This window comes from Clavelina lepadiformis, chromosome 2, assembly GCF_947623445.1.
Source record: "Clavelina lepadiformis chromosome 2, kaClaLepa1.1, whole genome shotgun sequence".
NCBI lineage: Eukaryota > Metazoa > Chordata > Ascidiacea > Aplousobranchia > Clavelinidae > Clavelina > Clavelina lepadiformis.
Window position 1 is genome coordinate 8,212,613 of NC_135241.1, and position 21,626 is coordinate 8,234,238.

The 21,626-nt window shown below is 37.1% G+C and overlaps 3 protein-coding genes across 6 annotated transcripts; 2 read left to right on the forward strand and 1 right to left on the reverse strand.

Annotated features, from left to right (window-relative positions):
• The first annotated feature begins 320 nt into the window (after positions 1 to 320).
• LOC143447436 (cyclic AMP-dependent transcription factor ATF-3-like) lies at positions 321 to 3,068 on the forward strand. 2 transcript variants are annotated; one of them, XM_076947537.1, is made up of 5 exons: positions 321 to 1,258; positions 1,359 to 1,504; positions 1,647 to 1,809; positions 1,956 to 2,066; positions 2,216 to 3,068. In XM_076947537.1, the coding sequence occupies exons 2-5, from the start codon at positions 1,392 to 1,394 to the stop codon at positions 2,579 to 2,581; spliced, it is 753 nt and encodes a 250-aa protein (XP_076803652.1). In that variant the 5' UTR covers positions 321 to 1,258; positions 1,359 to 1,391; the 3' UTR covers positions 2,582 to 3,068. The 2 variants fall into 2 exon arrangements, with proteins under 2 accessions (XP_076803652.1, XP_076803651.1); XM_076947536.1 differs by lacking the exon at positions 321 to 1,258 and having other exon boundaries at positions 1,359 to 1,809.
• Positions 3,069 to 4,238: 1,170 nt separating this feature from the next.
• On the forward strand, positions 4,239 to 14,126 carry LOC143447434 (glycogen phosphorylase, muscle form-like). 2 transcript variants are annotated; one of them, XM_076947531.1, is made up of 22 exons: positions 4,239 to 4,399; positions 4,545 to 4,608; positions 5,903 to 6,060; positions 6,240 to 6,359; positions 6,494 to 6,646; positions 7,299 to 7,446; positions 7,867 to 8,003; positions 8,084 to 8,236; positions 8,407 to 8,518; positions 8,854 to 8,936; positions 9,666 to 9,809; positions 9,980 to 10,219; positions 10,652 to 10,815; positions 10,953 to 11,082; positions 11,257 to 11,358; positions 11,458 to 11,538; positions 11,625 to 11,750; positions 11,844 to 11,965; positions 12,062 to 12,161; positions 12,376 to 12,497; positions 12,909 to 13,116; positions 13,592 to 14,126. In XM_076947531.1, the coding sequence occupies exons 2-22, from the start codon at positions 4,560 to 4,562 to the stop codon at positions 13,775 to 13,777; spliced, it is 2,838 nt and encodes a 945-aa protein (XP_076803646.1). In that variant the 5' UTR covers positions 4,239 to 4,399; positions 4,545 to 4,559; the 3' UTR covers positions 13,778 to 14,126. The 2 variants fall into 2 exon arrangements, with proteins under 2 accessions (XP_076803646.1, XP_076803647.1); XM_076947532.1 differs by lacking the exons at positions 4,239 to 4,399; positions 4,545 to 4,608 and adding an exon at positions 5,242 to 5,262.
• A 379-nt stretch (positions 14,127 to 14,505) lies between these two features.
• Positions 14,506 to 20,510, reverse strand: LOC143447435 (poly(A)-specific ribonuclease PARN-like). 2 transcript variants are annotated; one of them, XM_076947535.1, is made up of 10 exons: positions 18,018 to 20,510; positions 17,831 to 17,936; positions 17,586 to 17,756; positions 17,314 to 17,496; positions 17,013 to 17,204; positions 16,437 to 16,626; positions 16,118 to 16,277; positions 15,887 to 16,002; positions 15,574 to 15,780; positions 14,506 to 15,402 (listed from the first exon to the last, which is right to left on the reverse strand). In XM_076947535.1, the coding sequence occupies exons 1-10, from the start codon at positions 18,214 to 18,216 to the stop codon at positions 14,845 to 14,847; spliced, it is 2,082 nt and encodes a 693-aa protein (XP_076803650.1). In that variant the 5' UTR covers positions 18,217 to 20,510; the 3' UTR covers positions 14,506 to 14,844. The 2 variants fall into 2 exon arrangements, with proteins under 2 accessions (XP_076803650.1, XP_076803648.1); XM_076947533.1 differs by having other exon boundaries at positions 17,314 to 17,497; positions 17,581 to 17,756; positions 18,018 to 20,504.
• Positions 20,511 to 21,626: the final 1,116 nt, after the last annotated feature.

Here is a 21,626-nt window from a genome sequence, read left to right on the forward strand (position 1 = left end):
GCATCAGTAAAATGGTTAACTGTAAGAGTAATTGCAGTAAGCTATGCTTGTAATAACATTGGCAAACATCTTATGGTCCGTTGGTCTTGCGCATCATGTCATCTTTTGAGGCCTGACATGGTTCAGCGCACAGGCCAGTGCACGTGACTCGTACGACAGATAGAAAAAGGCAATGAAGTCAGTGAACGAAAATAGGGATTACTATCTATCCTATTCTTGCCGTTCGATAGAGCGTTTATCAGCCTTATAAAAAGGCGGCGACCGTACACGAGCCGCAGTAGCAGTTACAAGTTTTCGTGGCATACGAATCTCTCGGACTAACATTAGTTTGTGAATCTGGGGAAGCCCCTCTGCAGCGAAATAGCAAAAAGTCTGCATTTGATAGGGGTAGTACGTGTTTATTTCATGAAAGTATAGAAATACAAAAAATATTTTAAAAATAGCATTAATTTGAAGTTACCTTTCTCAAAGCGAGTCAACAAAGGATGTAAACAAATTTTTGCTAAAATGTGGTATACACATTTTACGTAATCGTCGCATGCAGTGTAATGGTTATATGCACCTTTGTCGGCTATAATCAGTTTTAGCTATCAACCGCTTTAAGAAAAGAAACAAAGTATTTTTGAGTAGGTCTAATTTAGTCCTTAGGTTACAAATTTCTTCAAACATAGTCCTAGATATTCTACTTCTCCCAGACCACTACTTCCTTATAAGTGCACGAATGTCTAAGTGGGAAAATATCACAAAAACAACATATACTTACAGACATGCAATGTGCTCACATGACGACTTATACGAGATACACCAGGAACTTGCTTTATTCAACGCATCGTTCTTTTACGCGTGATCTTTGATGGATTTCTTTCGGAACTTGCCTGCTAGTTCCCTATTGTAAAAAGTGTACAAGCTGGTATTTTCTTCCGAGGTTTTGACTAACAATTAAGCTGTACTGCTGTAAAATGCAAGTTGGTGATGGACAAGGTAACTGAAGGAAAATACGGAAGTGCACGCTATCGGTGCCTTTCAAATTCATTGAATTATTAACATAACTTTCAAGACTAAAAACAAAATCCTTTTTAGTAGCCAATGCTATGGTCAAATAATTGTCACAGATGAAAAATCACAATAACTGAAGGACTTGCTGCTGTGAAGAAGTTTCAAACTTTACTTTCCAGACAGAGAAAACATAGCAAGTCATAGTGTTGGAAAAAGTTGGTTCAGAAAGTACAGTAAAATAGTTTATTCCCCTGCAGGCATAGTAAGTGGAAAAACGACTCAGAAAAATCAACTTTAAAATCAACGTTAATTCTTTGTAGTTGCCAAGATTTTATCTTACAATTTTGTTTGTGCATTTACAGGCATCTAAATCTGCGTTAGAATTTACATAGTTAATGAACAATCCTGCCTTTCAACTAAACATTTGGGCTCATGAAGCTTCAAATGTTGACAAAGGGTCAACCTGCTTCAAACCAGGGAAGAGTTTCCCCGTACTACGTTCCCACAGGTCAGCAGCACGGTCCTATGTCGAAATCAATATATCCTCAATGGAATACCAGCAGCGACCAGTTTAGCCTACGACATGATATCAACAACTCGATCAACAACCAAGATTATTATGTTGCACCTAATAACCAATCTGTGACCAGGGTAGACGGGATGACAGTCATGCCAACCGATGATCTACAGCTAGTGGAAGAACATATTCGGCCGCTTATAAAAGAAGAACTTCGTTATACAATTCAAAGCAAGAGAATGGCTCGCGGTTTGCCCGGGACTGTCGAAATCGAATACAAGGCACCCCGACCTGACGTAAGATTATTACGTACCATATAATTGTTAAAATTTACGGCAACTATTGTAACAAAATACAACTTCAGCAATAATTGCAAGCATGCAGAGTGTTTTTACAGGAAATCGTACTTTTGTGTGTTTCATTAACTTGCTTTCGCATGTAGGATGTATCTCCTCACACTATTGAAAAACGAGAACGAAGACGGGAAAGAAATAAAGTAGCAGCTGCAAAATGCAGATTTAAGAAAAAGATTGTCTCCGAAAATCTTCAAGAAGTATGTGGAAACATTTTATTTTTTGCTTCATAAGTATAAGTTACAAGATAATTCTTACACTAAAACATTTCGTTAAAAACGATTTATACAGTCTGTAAAACTGTTTTCATTTTGGTATTTGTATTTTTAAGAATGATTTAAATTTAAAGGAGTCTGAACATCTGGAAAATATCAACCTGCAGCTGAAACGCGAAATACAGCGCCTTCAGGAAGAGAGACAAAAATTGATTTATGTTTTCAATCTCCACAAACCTACTTGCGTTATTCCATGTAAAGATAATGATACTTTTATGGCATCAATTTCTGGTCCAGACACAATGCCAAACAATGACAAGAACTTACCAAAAGTTCCACCGGTGTCACAGTCTTATGATTTTGCAGAAACAATGTCTCACGAAACACGTGCAATAGATTGCCAAACGAGCGAATGGAATTCGCCAATCTCAAACAGCGCTACCGAATACGTTAACCTGCCACCCTCCATAAGTTCACAAGGAATCACGACACTTGGTTAATTTCATGTCATAATAATCCTATTTTAAACTCAACAGCATTTTCTATGAACATGAAGTTAATCATACATAAGCATGAGTGTATTGATCCAGCAGTATTCGGATGGCCACTTACAGTAGGTCTATACAGGTGGTTGCTGTTTATAGGAGATTGGCTAACAGAGGAGTATCACACAAGGCGGTGAAAGATTGTTTGGATGTTTGTCTGGATATCTTAAGATAAGCTATCTTTATACACCCAAGCTTTTCGGCTTAGGGTATATTCTAAGGCTCCTATTAAGCAGAGCAAAGCAACCATTAAAAACACATCGAACTTTTTATTTGAGTGATTCTTGTGTTCTTGAATATATGTTTTTATATGCAATATGCCACCAGAATGCCAGTTTGACGTGTACAGAATTTGAATCTTTTTGTCGTGACAATGAATGTAAATCTACATCAGTTTGAGATAAAAAAAAAACGAATAAAATGGTCGCCGAACACATATGGACTTAGACTACTGAAGAAATTTGTAATGCTCGGCGAATTGCGCTTATTTCATCGTAAAGTCGTCGTACAAAACATGATAGAACAAAAGATATTAAGTAAAAGATAACTGCTTTGTATTGGGCTTTTATCTAAAAGACTAATACGTTGCCACCGAATGGACATAGTGTTTGTGCATGTTTAGTTGTTTACCTTTTATGATAGAGCGAATTTACTGAATTTACTTCAGCAACTCTTTAATAATTTTCTTTTGTTGAAAGCTATAAGTAACCTAGAATTAATTGATTTGAACGTAATCTTGATTATAGTGCAATGATAATGCATTTCCTGCGGAGTAGTAGAAATGCTTTTTTTACGTTGCATCACAAAATATACTAACTTTTTTGCCAAGCTGTAGTGCTGTTTAAAGTTTCTGATAATTTGACACTAGCACATTTGTTAACAAAATTGTAAGGGTGGGTCACCGGCCACCCAAAAATTTCTATACAAGCTTACCCTAAATTTTGCGTCAATTTAAACTACATTAACGACAAATAACTTTCATAACTTATGTCAGTTAGGCTATAAGTGAGGCATTATGTAAAACTAATAGAAATACTCAATTAATTTACGATTTAAAATTGTTTATTTCACAGGATAGGCCTATTTGGTCGAAAGCAGTTTGTAGTTTTAGCTATTGATTTTAGCATTTAAAAACATATAGGCTAGTTATAATACAACATCAGCTGTTGCGCAAGAATTCTAAAATGCTTAATAATAAATTAATAAATGAACCAAGTACAGTAAAGCTAAAATGCAATTAGGCCAAATGCCATTGTGATACCAATGTTTTCCAGTTGGTTAATTATACTTCTCTGTTCCCTACAGAACTACAGAAGGTCAATACGTCACTTCTTACAATAGGTTGTGATAAGCTTTATATGAAGTAATGTTTGCTTTATGTGCGATGCAAATCAATCAAATCTCATGTATTTTAAAAGTTCTATGTAAAATTGAGATAATACATGTCTTAGATTACTTACAACCGGGCCAATCGCATTTTATTGCAATGCAAAGATCAGTCTTGCCAATATTAAGACTGTAGTTGCCACGTTGCCTCATTACTGCTGACGTTCGCATGCTTACTCGACAATCACCGCAGGTGTTGCCTGCGGAAAAATTTTTGCGTTTCATCGGTGGCAGCCAATAATCAGGTGAGTTCAAATTATTGTCAATTGTTTCAGCGGTTGAACAGTACAAAGTTTGAAACTAAGACAAGAAGAAACGCTGTCTTCAGGTAGGCTTAAACAAGGCATACACATCGGAAATTCCAGATCTTATAACGTGTAGAACAAGGTAAGTGTCGTGCAAAAATCTAGTATACGCTCAGCAGTATATTATTAAATTTGTTGCAATGCTAGTATTTGCCATTCATACGGTAAGATTAATAACATGCTACTATGAATATCATGCCTAACAATGAACTGATTCTCTATTTCAGTTCAACTAATAAAATATGTCACAAAAGATCTCTACAACAAAGGTTTCAACCAAAAAGGTGAAAGGTAAGATGGTAAGCCACTATGGCAGCATTCTAGCTTACTAACTCTTAGGTGTTAACCTTCAGCTTTTTACCACTTTTTGGTATCCTTAGCAATTATGCAACTACAATATATACAATTACACCAATTAATATTTTAAACAGCATTCAGTCAAGCAACTAATGCTTTTGTACTAGAATTCAAGTAACTATTTTGCGTGTATGCACATTGCACAAGGTTGATTTTATGGTTCATATGCTTGCTGTTACGTACAATTCAATAGATATAAATTTTAGGACGAAAGGTTTTGTTGTGGTGTATGTGCAGTACTTCGTTTGGTTGTTTTAGCTTGTCGGCTTTTATACTTGCCATAGAAAACATAAGAAACAAAACCAAAACGCATGAGTGTTCATTAACATTTAGCTGTGTAAATCAGTAGGCAGAATTTAAAAACAAAACTCTACTCACGTCGGTAGAGGCACTATGCAGTTCTTTCTCCTTATTTTACTTATTTCTTTCAACTGTGCTCTTGTTATCGTGTTCGCCTTGCTCAAATTCTTATAAAGTCAAGCGCATTAGGTATTGGATCCGCACTGCTCATTCATGGGGATGCAGTGCTGTACCAGAATCTTAACGTGGACCAGGTAGTTTTCATAGTTTATGCAGATCAATGTCAAGGTATGACCGTTGCGTTAACGTTACGTAACCTACTAATAAACTGTAAATTATGACGTACATTGGGAGAAAAGCGATTGACTGTTTTAAAGGGTTGCAACGGTTTTGTGGCGCATAATGGTTTAGGTTTCGGTATAAATTCACGATTTTTTTCGTAGCTAGAACGGTGAAATTAATTTTTTTTACAAATTTGCTGCCATGGTTGTCTAATTCCATTGCAACTTTTTAGCTATTTGTAACGAATGCAGACGTCAAATGCTAAGGCCGGCTTCTAACCAGTTCACGTGAAGAATGCACGTACACAGTGCTCGCAATCAAATGCTACTCGCGTAGGTTTATTGGCACTACCTGTGGCCGAATCCGCTGAAGCTGAAGGCTTTCACCAATTATTAGTGGCGGCCTACTGGCGTTAACAAAAGAGAATGCTAAACTTGTTTTATGGGTAACGAAAAAATTGGGTCTGGTGCTGAAATGCACAACCAGTGGATGCATTTGTAGGCTATACTAGACCCAGGCCCAGCTACTCAAGTTGTGAACACTTCCGCACTATACCCGAGCTGTTTATTACATTAGCCCTCCTTTTGATTTTCTTTAATTTTCTTGTTTTATGCACGGGTCACGTTTATATAATCAATTTGTATAGCATCTGGAGCCAATATAGGAACTGCAAAAGACACCGCTAAGCCTCAACTTGCTGGTAGTAAGAGTTCGGCTGTACCGAAGTTCCAAATAGCAGTTGATATCAAGTCTAACGGAGCAGTCAGCAGCTGTCAAATAAATTCTAGCAAATCTTCCTCTTCTGTAAGTTGAATAGATTACATGTTTATATCTTAGGTAGGCTAGGCTAGGCTATGTTATCAAACATCACAATTGCACAATGCAATGAGTTTCTTTACAGATAACAAAATAGGTTAAGAAAGAAGAACAAATTGTTCTTCTGTGTATGCTTTTACACCAAAGTATGTTTTTTGACTTTGTAGAAAACAGGGACAACTTCAAACACACTGATGGCTACAAATCCTGTTTCTGATCAGGAAAAGCGCAAGCAGATTTCTGTTCGTGGTATTGCTTCTTTGGAAGGAGTAACTGATATTAAAAAAGTAAGCTATGTTGTGTTTGCACATTTTTGATTGCTGGTTGCTATGTCCATACAAAGTTCACCTCATGTATATATATATATATATATACAGTGTATAGTTCTTATTGAAACCTTGACCTTTGTCCTATTTTTTAGTCTTTTAATCGCCACCTTCACTTCACATTGGTTAAAGACAGAAATGTTGCTACTACAAGGGACTACTACATCGCATTGGCTAACACTGTCCGTGATCAAATGGTTGGACGCTGGATTCGCACTCAACAGTACTATTATGAAAAAGATCCAAAGGTTAACATGCAGGATAATTTTTCAATTAGTCACACGTGGACATTGAGTTGAATATATAAACAGGGGTGGGAAGTATCGTGGTACTATGTACCGAACTACTGTACCGCCGTTGTACTTTTTCAGTACTGATACCGGTACTTCATTATCTTTGTAGAAAATAGTATATATGATACTGGATTACTTCAAAAAATGTTAGTCAATCCCAGTACTCTGTACTTTTCAAGTGATTACTCTTAAGGTTTTGAGAAGTGTGTTTTTTAAAGCTTCATTTTAATTAAAGGTTAATGCTAATTTCAGCACATTTTGTTCTTTAATCTACAAATGTCCAATTAAGTCGCGAAGAGTGAGTTCACATACTTTCTGACCTAAAGTAACCTTAAGCTGTGGTTATAATATCAAAAAATTGCAATTGCAACATGATCTGCTGTACAAAAAGTACCAGTACCGAATACTGGCAAAGTACCAAACTACTTTTTTGAAATAGTACCCAATACCAGAACCATCGTTAAAAATTTTTGTCAGGTACCGGTACTGTTACCGACGGTACTTTCAAAGAGAGGCGTTATCTATGTCATTATTTGTACTGAATATGATTATGTATGTATGTATGAGTACACAAATGCGAGTCAAAATTACGCTTTATTTTCAACAGAGAGTGTACTATTTGTCATTGGAGTTTTACATGGGACGAGCTTTACAAAACACTATGCTAAATTTGGAGATTCAAACTTCATGTGATGAAGCCATGTATCAACTTGGTCTGGACATAGAAGAACTTGAAGAGCTTGAGGAAGATGCAGGTTTGGTTTATCTTAGTGTTGTAAGATAGTGCAGCGTGGTCCAACTGCAGGCCCGCGGGCCAAAGTTGGCCCGCGAGCACCAATTTTTTGGCCCGCGAACTGATAGTCAGCTTTGATAGTCGCTATTGTCGAGGAAGAACCTCGACCGCAGATGTCACATTGATCAGCATTTAAATTTTATCAGCTAAATTTTGAACTATTCTAATTTGGGTTTTAACAAAAAAGAGAACTTTTTTCAGTTCTAATATCAATGTCACATTGTTCTTCAGTTCTAATTTAAAAACATTGGCCCGCAAGATAAAAAAATTTCAGATTTTGGCCCGCGATGAAAAGAAGTTGGACCACGCTGAGATAGTGTATAGAGCTCATTTATTGCTTTCCCTGGTCCTGGGATTGTTAAACTTTTTCCATGATTTGCAGGCTTGGGTAATGGTGGCTTAGGAAGGTTGGCAGCTTGTTTCCTGGATTCCATGGCGACACTGGGTTTAGCTGCTTATGGATATGGTATTCGTTATGAATATGGGATTTTCAACCAGAAGATCAGGGAAGGATGGCAGGTACTGTATTGCTACATATTCAGTGCATTTGCTTTGTGATCTTAGCAGTAATTTGATAACAAAGTACTACTATCGACTAGGTTGAAGAAGCGGATGATTGGCTTCGCTATGGGAATCCTTGGGAAAAGGCCAGGCCAGAATACATGCTTCCTATTCATTTTTATGGCAAGGTAGAACATAATCCTGCTGATAATGGTGATTCTAGCAAACCTTGCAAATGGGTTAACACACAGGTGAGGTTGTTATCGTAAAAGTGATCAACAGTAACTTTGCAGTTAAGCTTTCATGAGAATTTTAAGTTAGATATTGTCCATAAAGTGTCAGCATGGTTGTTAACATAATCACAGTTATAATTATAACTGACAACCATGGTCAGCAATTAGATGAATTTTCTTGCTCACAGATTGTTTTTGCAATGCCCTATGACACACCAACACCAGGTTATGGAAATAATACTGTCAACACGTTGAGACTGTATACCGCGAAGTCACCAAATTCGTTCAATCTTGGCGTTTGTAAGTTTTTACCATGTCCATGGCTAAATTTTAGCGTGAAACAACTATTTGTCATCATTTAGATTTTAAACCTAAGATAACGTGCTTACCCTCCTATCTTGAACATCAGTTGTGAGGTTAACCGCGGTTGTAAGTTACATGCGGCCAGATGTTTAACTGTAACCGATTTGACCTTCAAAGCGTCTACCTGTTTCCACCAGGTCTTTTTCAATCCCAAAAGCCATGCTGAATGTAGCGATTTTTAAGTGCGAATGTAGTTTTTGTCCACGATATAATTAACCGATGTATAATTACTTACGCGCTGCAATTTCTCTAACTTCCTTTTTGACTTTCAGTTAACACTGGAGATTATATTCAAGCTGTATGTGACAGGAATCTGGCTGAAAACATTTCACGCGTTCTCTACCCGAATGATAACGTAAGTGCATTCTATGGTGTAGGTGTAGAGCTGTACTGTACCGAATTATTTATCGGACGGTGTGGTATGTCTACCAGTTTATTGCATGAATCAATGCATGTTATAAATCAGCACAATACTCTGATTTTATCCCATTAGGCCTTCATAATTTACTGCAATTTCATTTTTACGTGTTTTCGTGATAATGGTTCGTGTTGTTTAATTTGATAGGTCGTCTATAGTTGCGGAACGTTATTAATCAAAACGCTTTCGCTTGAAATGGCGGAAGGCGGATAAACAAACGCGTCTTAAGATTACAACTCACAGTTTTTGGTATACTACTTACTCCAGCAGCTGTTATACACATTACACAATACACTGTTTTATACACACACAACCTTATTGTGCATTGTACGTTAGCTTAGGGTTACTTCACACCATTTTGCACGCCAATCAACGCGATGTCTAATGACTATTCCAGTTATATAGATTAGTGTATTTATCATAACAGTTGTGTGTTTTTTGCGCTGCTGCCATCGCAATGAATTAGATCATTCCAGGAAACAATGTCGGTTTATCAGATATGAATATTCAATTAAATCAACAGACTTTTCACTTCCAAGTTAATTCAAGTTTAATTTATTCCATCTTCATGTTTTTTGGTCACCGAAACGTTTTCGAATCAAAAATGTTATTACAAAAACAACACCCTTGCCAGGTACTAAATGGTCAAATTTGTGCTATTTCTAGTTCTTCGAGGGTAAAGAACTGCGATTGAAACAAGAGTACTTTGTCGTTTGCGCCACCCTGCAAGATATCATCCGCAGATTCAAGTCTTCCATATTTGGTTGTCGTGATCCCGTCCGCACTTCTTTCGACCATTTCCCAGAAAAGGTGATATGACTTACGCATGATACAACGTATAGTCGTGTTACTGCGTTACTTTTCACTATCGTTTTGTCTGATTACAACTTATTCAACCGAAGTTCTGCGATCCACGTTGACAAGCTTTCATTACCAACTCATTCTGTATTAAAATCTTTACACCAGTCACAAATACACAGGTGGCCATACAGCTTAATGATACTCATCCTTCATTGGCCATTCCTGAGCTCATGCGACTCTTTATCGACGTTGAACACATGTCATGGGATCGCGCCTGGGCGATAGTGATTAAAACATGCGCTTACACCAACCATACCGTACTACCCGAAGCCCTTGAGCGGTGGCCAGTACATCTTTTGGAGAGAATGCTTCCCAGACATCTGGAAATTATCTACGTCATCAACATGAAGCATTTGGAGGTTAGCTCATTTAGCTGATTACAGTATTGTCTCGCTGTTATCACGCAATATTTATTACTTGTTTTCTCCATATAACAAGTTGCTATATGCTTTATATTATCAAAGATTATCTACTTCGTCAGTTATCTAAACACGCGAAGTCGTGAGTTTTTATTTGCCCTTGAGTCGTGATTTGTCGCATAATTTATTCGTGGTCGTTTTGGCCGGCGTGCTTTGGCTACGTTATTCTTATATCGCAATAAGGCTTCCGGAGCATGTTTGCTAGCTAAACGTTTACCATTCACCACTACTTAAGACCGGTCCTATCTTGTACAACCTCATTAAAATGATTATGAAAAACCCTTGGTAAGTTAGAATTTAACCTTGAATGAGCCGCTCAAGGTATATTTTGGAGACTTAGTCATTCTTGCTTCACGAATAACAAATTTGCAGAATGTCAAGAAGCACTTTCCTGGTGACTCTGACCGCCTTCGTCGGATGTCATTGGTTGAGGAAGATGGTGAGAAGAGGATCAACATGGCACATCTCTGCATTGTTGGCTCCCATGCAGTGAATGGAGTTGCAGCTATCCATTCAAGAATTATCAGAGAATCTGTGTAACTAGTTTGTAAAGCTGGCCAATGGCCATAGTTCAGTGCTTAACTACTAATGCTTGTGGTTTAGCATAGTGTCTAGATATCCTGTAGCTCGGAATACTTGGCCATAGACTTATTTACGATTATTATATTTTAAGCTTCAAAGATTTTGTTGAACTTTCGGAGAAGATGGGTGAGAAGAACAAGTTCCAGAACAAGACAAACGGCATTACGCCACGTAGATGGCTCTTGCTCTGTAATCCGGGGCTGGCTGACTTGATTGCAGATGTACGTGTTGGTGTTGAATGTTTTTATCTGAAAACATTATCACCGTCAGACTCTTTCTATAAACTATAAAGCAGACAATTCGAATGATCTACACGTTGCATTAAAAATGTATTTATGAACTATGGTTACAATCGTTATCAGAATAAACTAACTGTTATTCTTTAATAAATGCAGCATATTGGAGAACAATGGCCAAGAAATTTGGAGCAGCTTAGCAAGCTTAACGACCTGATAAACAATCCTGGCTTTGTTCGAACTGTCGGCCAAGTTAAACAGGTAAAACGTTTTTTCGACGACTTGCACAGTTTGCTACATATTGAAAAGTTAGGACTCGTGTTCTTATTACCAATGTCTATTTTCTTGCAATTACTTCAGGAAAACAAAATGAAATTGGCCTCCTTCATTAAGACACAATGGGGGGTCGATGTCGATCCTGCGTCCATGTTTGATGTTCAGGTAAAACTTTAACGCATTCGCAATATTAAGTTGAATGTCAACTCGTACGTCCAACTTGGAAGTGGCTTAAATTAATTTTTCTTCAGGTGAAACGAATTCATGAGTACAAGCGTCAGCTGATGAATGCCCTTCACATAGTGGTCATGTACAACAGAATTAAGGCCGACCCAACCCGAGACTTTGTTCCTCGAACTGTGATGATCGGAGGGAAGGTACGACGAGTTGCTTTTCTTACCGCTCTTTGATTTTGATGACCTAGGCATTTTTATCTAAGTACCTCTGTCTAATTTCCGTTATGACGCCAGGCTGCACCCGGCTATCATACGGCTAAGATGATCATTAAGTTGATCAACAGCATCGGTAAAATTGTCAACAATGATCCAATAATTGGGAGTAGACTCAGGGTGGTCTATCTGGAGAATTACAGGTAAATCCATCAAGTTGGGGTGCTAAACCTTGGCCGTTAATTTATTGTTATTTGAATTGTTGTTAATGCCTGGCATCTTAATATTCAACTGAACAGGGTATCCTTGGCTGAAAAAGTAATCCCAGCTGCCGATCTTTCTGAGCAGATATCTACTGCTGGCACAGAAGCATCCGGTACAGGAAACATGAAATTCATGGTAATATTATGCCTGTTGCTTGTGAGTGGTTTAGGCGGGTTCCAGACCGATTCAACCCAGGACGATTAAACATACAACCACTCAATAAACGTCTGTGGGTTGAACAGTCCTTGGTTTGAATTGTCCTGGGTCACATCATTCGAGTGTTCAATTGACCGAGCACATTTTAATGAGTCGACCTGCTTCTATTTCTTTGCTTGTTCTTGAAACGTAGCTGAACGGTGCGCTCACTATCGGAACAATGGATGGAGCTAACGTAGAGATGCATGAAGAGCTTGGAGGCAAGAACATCTTCATCTTTGGAATGAAAGTGCACGAGGTCGAGGCACTTGATAAGTAAGCGGCGAATATTCGTAAAAATATTAATGACTAAAAATTCTTGGCTGGGACCTTTGCCGATTAACTTTTGGGCTAGTTATGGCGTCGCCGAGTTTAAGTAATTCCATTTGTATCCAATACTTTTTAAAGTGATCTAAAAAGTAATGCATTTGATTTGTAAAATCAGCATGGGCCATGAATGAATGAACTTTGCCGGAACAAAACGCTAGAAGTTTAATTTCATAGAATTTTGAATGTAACATCAGCTGTGTTGGGTTATTAAATATTCATGACATTAAACTCGTGCTTGGATGCCGATTAATTCTATTGCTTGCATTTACAAATGCTTTCAACTTAATAATACCACATGTTTAGTTTTCCGGTTTTAGATTTGTTTTTAAGGTTTTCAATTAATATTTGTCCCTGCAGTGCCGGATACAACGCACGAGAGTACTACGAGAGAACACCTGAACTTCGAACGGCTCTTGATCAGATTGCATCAGGATTTTTCAGCCCTGATGAACCAGACCGGTTTGCTCACTTTGTTGACAATCTGCTCAATTACGACAGATTCAAGCTGTGCGCTGATTTTGAAGCCTACGTCGAATGCCAAGACAAAGTTAGCGAAGCTTTCAAGGTAAATGAAAGGCTGTTCCCAACGGAAGTTGTACGCCCCCTTTTTTTTCGAATTTCGTTCTTCAGACTGACGTAACTGTTTGCACCGAAACCTAAATGTTCGCTTTCCACTTTGTAGCAGAAGTTGCGCGAAGATTTTCTAACAATGAGAAAACGGGTTTAGAGTTGAATAAAGTGATCAGTTGATCACATATTTCCTTTATATACCCATCTTACCAGAAACTTAGCGGCAATATTTTTTTGCTGCCAGTACTTATTAAACGCAAAGAATGGTCTAGTCATTAGGTGAATGCTGATAGTACGCATCCGTTCTGTACGCAACGTTTAGTAACGTAGCGCATACCGTTTGAACACGCTCGAATACGTACTAATTCCTGTTGTATAAATTTCGTGGATTTACACATTTGTGAACACCTTTATTGGCAATCACCGTTCTTGCCTTCGACCATCTCCTATAACAATACTTCATGTTGCAGGACTCCGAGCAATGGACGAAAATGTGCATTGCTAACATCGCTGCTTCTGGAAAATTTTCCAGTGACCGCACTATTGCGGAATACGCTAAAGATATTTGGGGCGTTGAAGTGAACAAGGATCTGAAAATTCCAGCTCCCCACGAGGTACTGGAGCGTGCGGAGACCGAAAACCTGCATGACTTTTAATGCATGTTAAGCAATATGATGGCCGTATCTTGTTCACAATGCCAAATCCTCTGCAGTAAAGCTTAATATATTGTATATACAAAAGTTTATTCCCTAGACGTTGATTATTTTTGCTCTGCCTGTTTGTGGTACGCTATAGCCAAGTTTGCGAATATTCACGAAGTGCAGTCATGCCACACTGTGTTTGCATTGTTACAAAAACGATGTTCCATCCATAACTCTGTATAACTGCCTGACACACAACACGATGCCATTACGGTAAATTTGTTAAGTATTAATACCGTTCAAGCATTGCTTTAAGCTTATATATTATTGCATTTAGTTGAAAATAAAAGCATTATGCAGTTTACTGCACATGTTTGGTATTACTTAAAAGCCAAGATAGTCATTCAGAGACAGTATGATAAGCTATCGTTGCCAACTGGATTTTAGTCAAGACACCTACATGGAGTATTTTCTTGGCAAACGAGCACAATTCACGCACGAGCACAACGTTGTGTTTTGGTTGGCTGCCGTGTTGGCAATCACATGATGTCACTCGCCAAAAAGCGGGACTTGACGTATAATTATTATCTGCAATTTTCGACAGCGACATTGAGTGGTTATAGTTCACGACCGATTCGCGCTTGCTTTGTTCAATCTGCTTTAGGCGTCGTGGCCAGTTGTTTGTGCATCTTGTAGACATAGAACTACTTAGGTAAGTGAAAAAAGACAACGGGGACACAAAACAGAGATACACTGCATGTTTGAACCCATAAATTATGACCTTGCACTTATTATTTACGCAATATTCTTTTCTTAAAAACGTTCCTTTGTAATGAATATTTATTTACTGTGTAATGTATATACTAATTTCTTGATCATTGCAAGTAGCTTCCTATGCACTGTAGAATTGGTTCTGTACAGCCTTTGAGTGGTTTATGATTAAGTCTGTCCAATATCAGAAATGGTGCAAGATTCAAAAACGGATAATGCGAGACATATTGCAATCCAAACAAAATTTTGGTCATAAACATCTTAATTGATAGGCACACTAAACATGTTGAGTCAGGTCAGAAAAAATTGCACTACCACTCATTTGGAACTTCAAACATTGGTGCATCACTAGTTGAACTATTTTTGGATTTCATGTTTTCACTAAATGAACTATCAGATAAAAGATTTGCTAAATTATTAGGGCTTTCCTTTTTAGATTCATCAGCTTTATGTAAGGGTGAATTAGTTACGACTTCAATATTGCAGTTCTCAATATCATATGCACATTCTTCTTGTGACTTTTGCTTTTTCAGTTTTGGTTCACCGAAGAATTTTTTAGAATTTGCAAAATCATTGTCTTCCTTTGTAGACGACCGCTTCCGATTAGAACTTGCTGGAACATCAGAATGACCAGTGATGCTGGCAGCTTGGAGCCCGCTTGTAAATGATAATGAATGCGACAATGGTATTGTTGACCCTGATGACGCGGTTATGTTGTTGTGAACATTTTGCTTCGTCCATATACGATGTTGTGAATGCGTAGAATAGAAACCAGATACACTATCAGCTTTGTATTCATTGTAAGTTGTAATTCGAAATAGGCATGGTTCCGCCGCATCAGACTTCATTAAACTCTTTACATGTTTGGCCTGAAGACAACAACGTACTTTCAGGAATTTGAACGTTATGATATTAACACAAACCAAAATCGGATTTGGTAATTATGTATTAGATATAGTGATTAACCAACAATTTTAACTGAAAACAACGAGAGGAACCAACATTAGACTGCATATCTTAGTCAGAGGAAAAACTTTTACCTGGCCTTTATTGTAAAGTCCAACAAAGCATGCAATGTCATTGATCCATGATATACTAATCTGGCCGAGCGGTGAAAATAACTGCCGAAGATCACTGGCCTTCCATGAAGATGGAAATTCAATATAAAAGACGTGATCCCGACTAGGTGTAAGATCTGCTCCAGCCAGATTTAAGTATGGAATATCATGACTGCGCATAAGGAATATCTACAATGCAAATTAATGCTTCAAGAATTAAGCATTTCCTTTCTGCACATAAGTAATGTGGTCCAAAATTATAAATAATAATTATATAATCTAATCTTTTGCCCACCTTATTTATGTATGGGGAAGTAAGGTTTTGCAAAGATGTAAATGATGTCACATGATTAGGTTTGGAAGAATTTTGATACGATGACAAGTGATTTACCATAGATAGGAAAGCAGTGCCTGCAAAAGACTTCATATTTTAGTATCATTTTCATCACAACTGCTAATGGTGAAAGTGGCAAATCCAAATGACAGTAAGTTAGTAACTTAGAAGTCATCTCTCCGTCCTGACTACCTGTGATAAAGGCATCGTAAGCTGCTTCATGAAGGTTTTCATTTTGGGTTTCTGCAGTTGCAACATTGTATTTTCCAGGTATATCGACATCAGAGGGTTTGAAAGGTGCTTCACGAAGGCGAGTGTTCATTTCACCTAACGCAGTTGTAGTTAGAAGATCCTAAATCGCATTTGATATTAAGTTGAGCTAAGAATAAGTGTATCGCTAAAAATCCACAAGTAATCAGTTCTTTGAAATGCTTATTGTATTCAAAACTACAGTCACATTTTATTACCCTGCACTCCAACAGTAAGTACAGTAAGGTATAAATTATATTACCTTAAATGGCAACATGCTTCCCATTAGCTTAGTGTCAAGCAAATTAGGAAAAACACATTGCACCAATGATTTGAAGTCTTCCAAACATGGTGGCAAGGGACAAAAAAATTGCCGAATTGTGTAGATGAGGTCAAGTAACATGTTATGTCCAACAATCAACTTTTGACATTCACTTAAGAGCTTGATGACCCTAAAAGGATATTACCTGTCACACAAACCAAAACAAGGATATTGTCTGAATAAAACTATGATATTTTTAAACCATAATCATAATGTATCCAATGGTGTATTCCTTAAAAAAACTAGTGTGTTTGTGCATAAACTCGGATTACCACTGGTGTTCATACGAACATAAAAAAAGTTCACAAAACTTTTCTTTCGTTAAAACAAATTGCCTAAATCGATCTTGACACCATCCAGAAATTAAAAGTAATCCAACTGTACTGTATGTGTATAGGGCAAGCAATTACAAAATGATTTAGATGGATGCATGCAACCTCAAAAAGCAAGTGTGTGGGGGTGAACCTATTCCACCTGTTTTGAATACACCACCAAACAATGAACTTACAGACTTACACTGAAAATCCAATTGCATCTTGTAATTCTTGTTCTTCCCTTTCCCTTGCTAGTTGCTCTCGAGCCTTCTTGATTGATTCACTAGCTCCCCTAACTACCACTATATGCCGCTGATAAGTTTGTTCGTCAGTTCTTCCTTCCACCAAAATCTTGTCCGGGAACACTCGAGGGAGAGTTTCAAATAGAATTTTTCTGATTTCAAACACACAAGTGAGTTTATAGAACCTTTATTTTCCCAAAAGTTTGGGTTGCTTCAAAAGAGTTAAGTTAGCTACCTGAATGAATTCTTAAAATATTTCACCTTAAATAGCTGTTGCAAGGCTCTAAGACCAATTCATCGGATGTTTCTTCTTCGAGAAATACTTGCACTTGCTTTATAACACCATCTGTGAAATCCTTTGTTTTTTGGTCGGTTATAGGTGTTGGACTTCCCTTGGTCATTGGACTTTGAAATGAGCTACTGTTTCTTGGATTATGAAATGACCCTGTTTTCAAAATAACAAGAATTAAACGAATGGGGTAAAAAAACAAAACTGGAGTTCAGTTCAGAAGTGTGAACCAAACTTGCCCTTTCCTGGAGATTTATATGCATTTTCTCGAAACACTTGTTTTTCTTCCAGAGCAGACCTAACATTAGACTCCTCATTTTGATGAAGAAATGGAATGCCTTTTTTAAAAGCCTTATTGAAGTCAAATCCTTGTGCGGTCAAAAAATCTAAACTTGAGCTTTGGCAAGAAAATATTCTGAAACAAACAAAGTAGTTAAAATTATAAAAACATTAAACACAACAACAAACAGCATTTAAAGAAAAATAAACCTGTCAGGAACTCCTTGCATTGATGAACGAAAAGGAAATATATAAAAATTAAATGCTTGAATTTTGTATTTCTGAAGTTCTTCATTCCAGCAAAATGTGCACATACCTTCAAAACATGAAGTAAGAACCCATTCAAACCATCATTAAAACGTGGCTGCTTACTATAAACAAATCTTTTTAAACTTACCAAATTGAAGTAAAAGAAAGTTTTCTGTATTACAATGGATTTTGAAGTATCTATCTTCTGGAGAATCATATGCCGTTACATTATAAGTGCCATTGGATAAGCCTGTAAACTCTCCATCTATACAAATGAAGCTGGCTGCATTTATTGCTTCAGTTACGATGGGTAAAACTTCTTTAAAATTGTCTCTTGTTACGTCCATTTCATTACAGACTAATATATTACAGCATTCAAAGCGAACAAACCACTAATGCTCCATTGACTGCACAGAAAGTTACTTTAAACACAAAATTTATCTTTTTACAATTGATACGAGTCGTTGACAAGTACTGAGTAGGTAATACTGTATATAGTTTATGACCAAAAACCTATCACAGTCTGACTCCAAACTCACACTGACATGCATGCAGAGATAAAATAGTGAACACTTTTCATTTAGTAGACACAATGAACAAAGAGGTGTTTTAATTTCAAAATTTATACATAAAAAATTTCACATTATTCTCAATAACTGTAAAAGTGCTGGGGTTGCTGTAGTTATATGCTGGTAAGTAAAACGTAAATTATTCAGCATAAACTTGAAAAAAACATCAAAAATTTTATGAATTTGTTGATATGAAACTTTCTTTTACTTTTTATGATAAAATAAAACCACTTAGATACAGCAGGTTTTACACCAACAAAGGCTTATAATGTTAGAGACAAGAACGATAAGAATGGCAATATTCGATAACAAAAATGTTGATGAAAAGCTTCACAACCTAAATCTTTACACAGCAAAGTGCACTGCCTTTTAAACTATTATCTGGGTTAAAGCCAAGCTTTTATTACTAAAACTATCATTGTAGGATAAATAGTATCTAATTGGTCTGAACTACGGTATCAAATCATTTATTTTTCGAAGTAACTATTCCACTGTATGTAGGCTACGCAGCCTGTTGTAAAAGGATAGGCAGCTATAGGCGAGGACAATGGATATGCAAAAAGTTGATTTTAGCTGTTTAAGGATTTATCGGAGTTCAGAAGGTTGATTTAGGTTAGGTTACTATGTTATAACATTTAAGTTACGTTAACAAGGAACTGAGAAAAATAACTTCGAACGCGAGATTTTTTTTGGTGAAGCAGTGGTAACCTTTATTTTTGCCATTAACTGTGCAGTGTGAAAATTAAGAAGCTAACCGTTATAGTAATAGCATAAAAAAGAACATGCTCACAAACGATTAATGAACAGAAGCATCTTAAAATATGTAACATGGTTATGATTGATAGTTTTACTAACTTAAGTAAACTTTTCCTACTTTGGCTACTTATTTACATAGCTTTTTCCATGGGTACTTGTACTTTTATTTAAGTAATTGTTAGGTCAAACTGGTGTACCTGAGTAGGTTCACCAAGTCGGAAGTAGTCAGTGTTTTTATTCAAACATCATTTGCAGTAAAGTTTACTCGCAATCATTTCTGAACGAAGCCTTCATATAGGCTAGAGTTTACAATTTGATGTATTTGTACAATTTGATGTTGATGTATTCATTTAAACATTGCTCAAAGCATCTGACGAAGGACAAAAGCATAACTATATTATTATAGCTTAACAAAATCATGAATTTTTCTACAGTTATAGCCTACTGCTTTTAGTAAGCTTGTGGAACTTAAATCGTACATAAACAGTTATTTGCTTAAAAAGCGATGACCCTCGACCGGAATATATGGCAGTTTTGACAATGGGGGAAGTGATTATTTAATGACTTCGAACCCAGGTCATGAAAATTTGAAAAGACGCCACTTTTCTTAGGTCACTTTCCATAGGAGCCAACCAACTTCCTATACTACCCACAACTTACAGGCCACTATTGCAACCCACGATGCAAAGACAGGCGTCACCAAATGAAGCCTGTGTCGAGATTAGAAAGGCCACATCTCGTATAAAAAGAAGCCTGGCATGAGATTACAGAGGTCATGGGTTGTGTAGATTTGTGATAAATATATCAATTAATGTAATATAAAATTGTGTACGACATAGAATTCTCGTCTATCGAATCAGCGAAGCATAACACTTTGTGACGTAATCGATTGCTTCTATGTTACTGTGCGTGCATTACGAATTATCAGTCGTCACTTAACAGTCTACGAAGTTAACCCTAGAAAGTGGTCGACTTTATTATGTAGCTGTCACAATGTTCTATCTTGATGTATTCGTTCAAAGAAGCTTCAAATATAATCAGATTATACAGTTGTCATTCCTGTGTCATTATTGCTGAAGTCTATCAAAGTTCACTGTTAAGATATACACAAGTAAACAGACTTTGTAAGGAAGTGGGCAAACCTTACAGGTTAAGGTACCATACACCACTTTTCATTACAGATTGAAGCCTAGAAAGGTCATGGTCAAGGTTTCAATCTACAGAACCCATGACCTCTGTAATCTCGAACCAGGCGTCTGAATTTCAAGCCTGGCTTGCAAGTCATAAATGGATCACTTCCCCGCCTCACGAACCATGATCTTTCCAATCTCGACCCAGACTTCATTTTATACAAAACGTGGCCTTTCTAATCTCGACCCAGGCTTCATTTTATACCAACCGTGGCATTTCCAATATCGACACAGGTTTCATTTTATACGAGCCGTGGACTTTCTAATCTCGACCCAGGCCTCATTTCATACCAACCGTGGCTTTTCCAATCTCGGCCCAGGCTTCAATCTACAGAACCCATGACATCTGTATTCTCGACCCAGGTTTCAATGTACACTTAGGGTTGCCATACGTCAGGTTTTTCCCTGACATGTCAGGGAATTTAGAGTTCAAATCTGCGTCAGGGTGAAATGCTAAAATGTACTTAAAAGTCAGGGATTTTTAAAATTGTATTTAAGTCCAAAGTTTTTCAAGGTTGCCACCTTTTATCAAACTTTTTCGTGGTCGTGAACATTCTCAGCTCGTCAAAACTGTCTGCAACTCGTTCATGACGTAAGTTGTTTACTACCTTTTAAGATAAGATTTAAGATTTTTAAGAAAGGGATAAGATGACCATTGAGAGAATGAAAGGAAATTTAACACTTCAGTACAAAGCATGTCTTGTGAAGAATTTTATGTAGTTTTGAAGTCCAACAGGAGCTTGTTGAAAAAAATCAGATCTTCGGAAAAGTACGATTGGTATTAGGGAGAGTAGAGTATTATTCATAAACTGTTATAGGTTCATTACTTGTAATTACTTTCGAGCGTATTTTGTAAAAAAATTGTGCTGATTTTCGTTTTCATAGACGTTACTGTATAGAAGAAAACTTGTATTCGTGTATTGCAATGCAACATTTCTTTGCTGTTTTTGTATTGTTTCGTGTTTATCCTACTTCACAAAAAAGAAATGACGGCAATGTACTTTGGTAATATTCTAAAGTTGGTTAATGCAACTGAGGTAAATTTGTCAGGGATTGTGCATTATCAAATATGGTAACCCTAATCTACAGAACCCATGACCTCTATAATCTCGACCCAGGCTTTTTAATTTTAAGCCTAGTTTGCAGGTCATAAATAGATCGCTTCCCCGTTTCACGAGTTACGACCCCGCATCTCTGAGTACGGTATTTGACCAAAAAATATCTAAGTCGTTGAATTACGGC

Excerpts from the sequence above, each read along its gene's own strand:
- LOC143447435 (XM_076947533.1), bottom strand. The coding sequence starts at position 18,216 with ATGGACGTAACAAGAGACAATTTTAAAGAAGTTTTACCCATCGTAACT. Across the intron at positions 17,498-17,580 it reads ATATAAATCTCCAGGAAAGG|GGTCATTTCATAATCCAAGA; the intron begins GCAAGTTTGGTT and ends TTTTGAAAACAG. Across the intron at positions 15,781-15,886 it reads CTTCCCCATACATAAATAAG|ATATTCCTTATGCGCAGTCA; the intron begins GTGGGCAAAAGA and ends TTTGCATTGTAG.
- LOC143447436 (XM_076947536.1), top strand. The coding sequence starts at position 1,429 with ATGAAGCTTCAAATGTTGACAAAGGGTCAACCTGCTTCAAACCAGGGA. Across the intron at positions 1,810-1,955 it reads ACAAGGCACCCCGACCTGAC|GATGTATCTCCTCACACTAT; the intron begins GTAAGATTATTA and ends TTTCGCATGTAG. Across the intron at positions 2,067-2,215 it reads TCTCCGAAAATCTTCAAGAA|GAGTCTGAACATCTGGAAAA; the intron begins GTATGTGGAAAC and ends TTAAATTTAAAG.
- LOC143447434 (XM_076947531.1), top strand. The coding sequence starts at position 4,560 with ATGTCACAAAAGATCTCTACAACAAAGGTTTCAACCAAAAAGGTGAAA. Across the intron at positions 11,083-11,256 it reads TGGCTGACTTGATTGCAGAT|CATATTGGAGAACAATGGCC; the intron begins GTACGTGTTGGT and ends TAATAAATGCAG. Across the intron at positions 11,751-11,843 it reads CTGTGATGATCGGAGGGAAG|GCTGCACCCGGCTATCATAC; the intron begins GTACGACGAGTT and ends TTATGACGCCAG.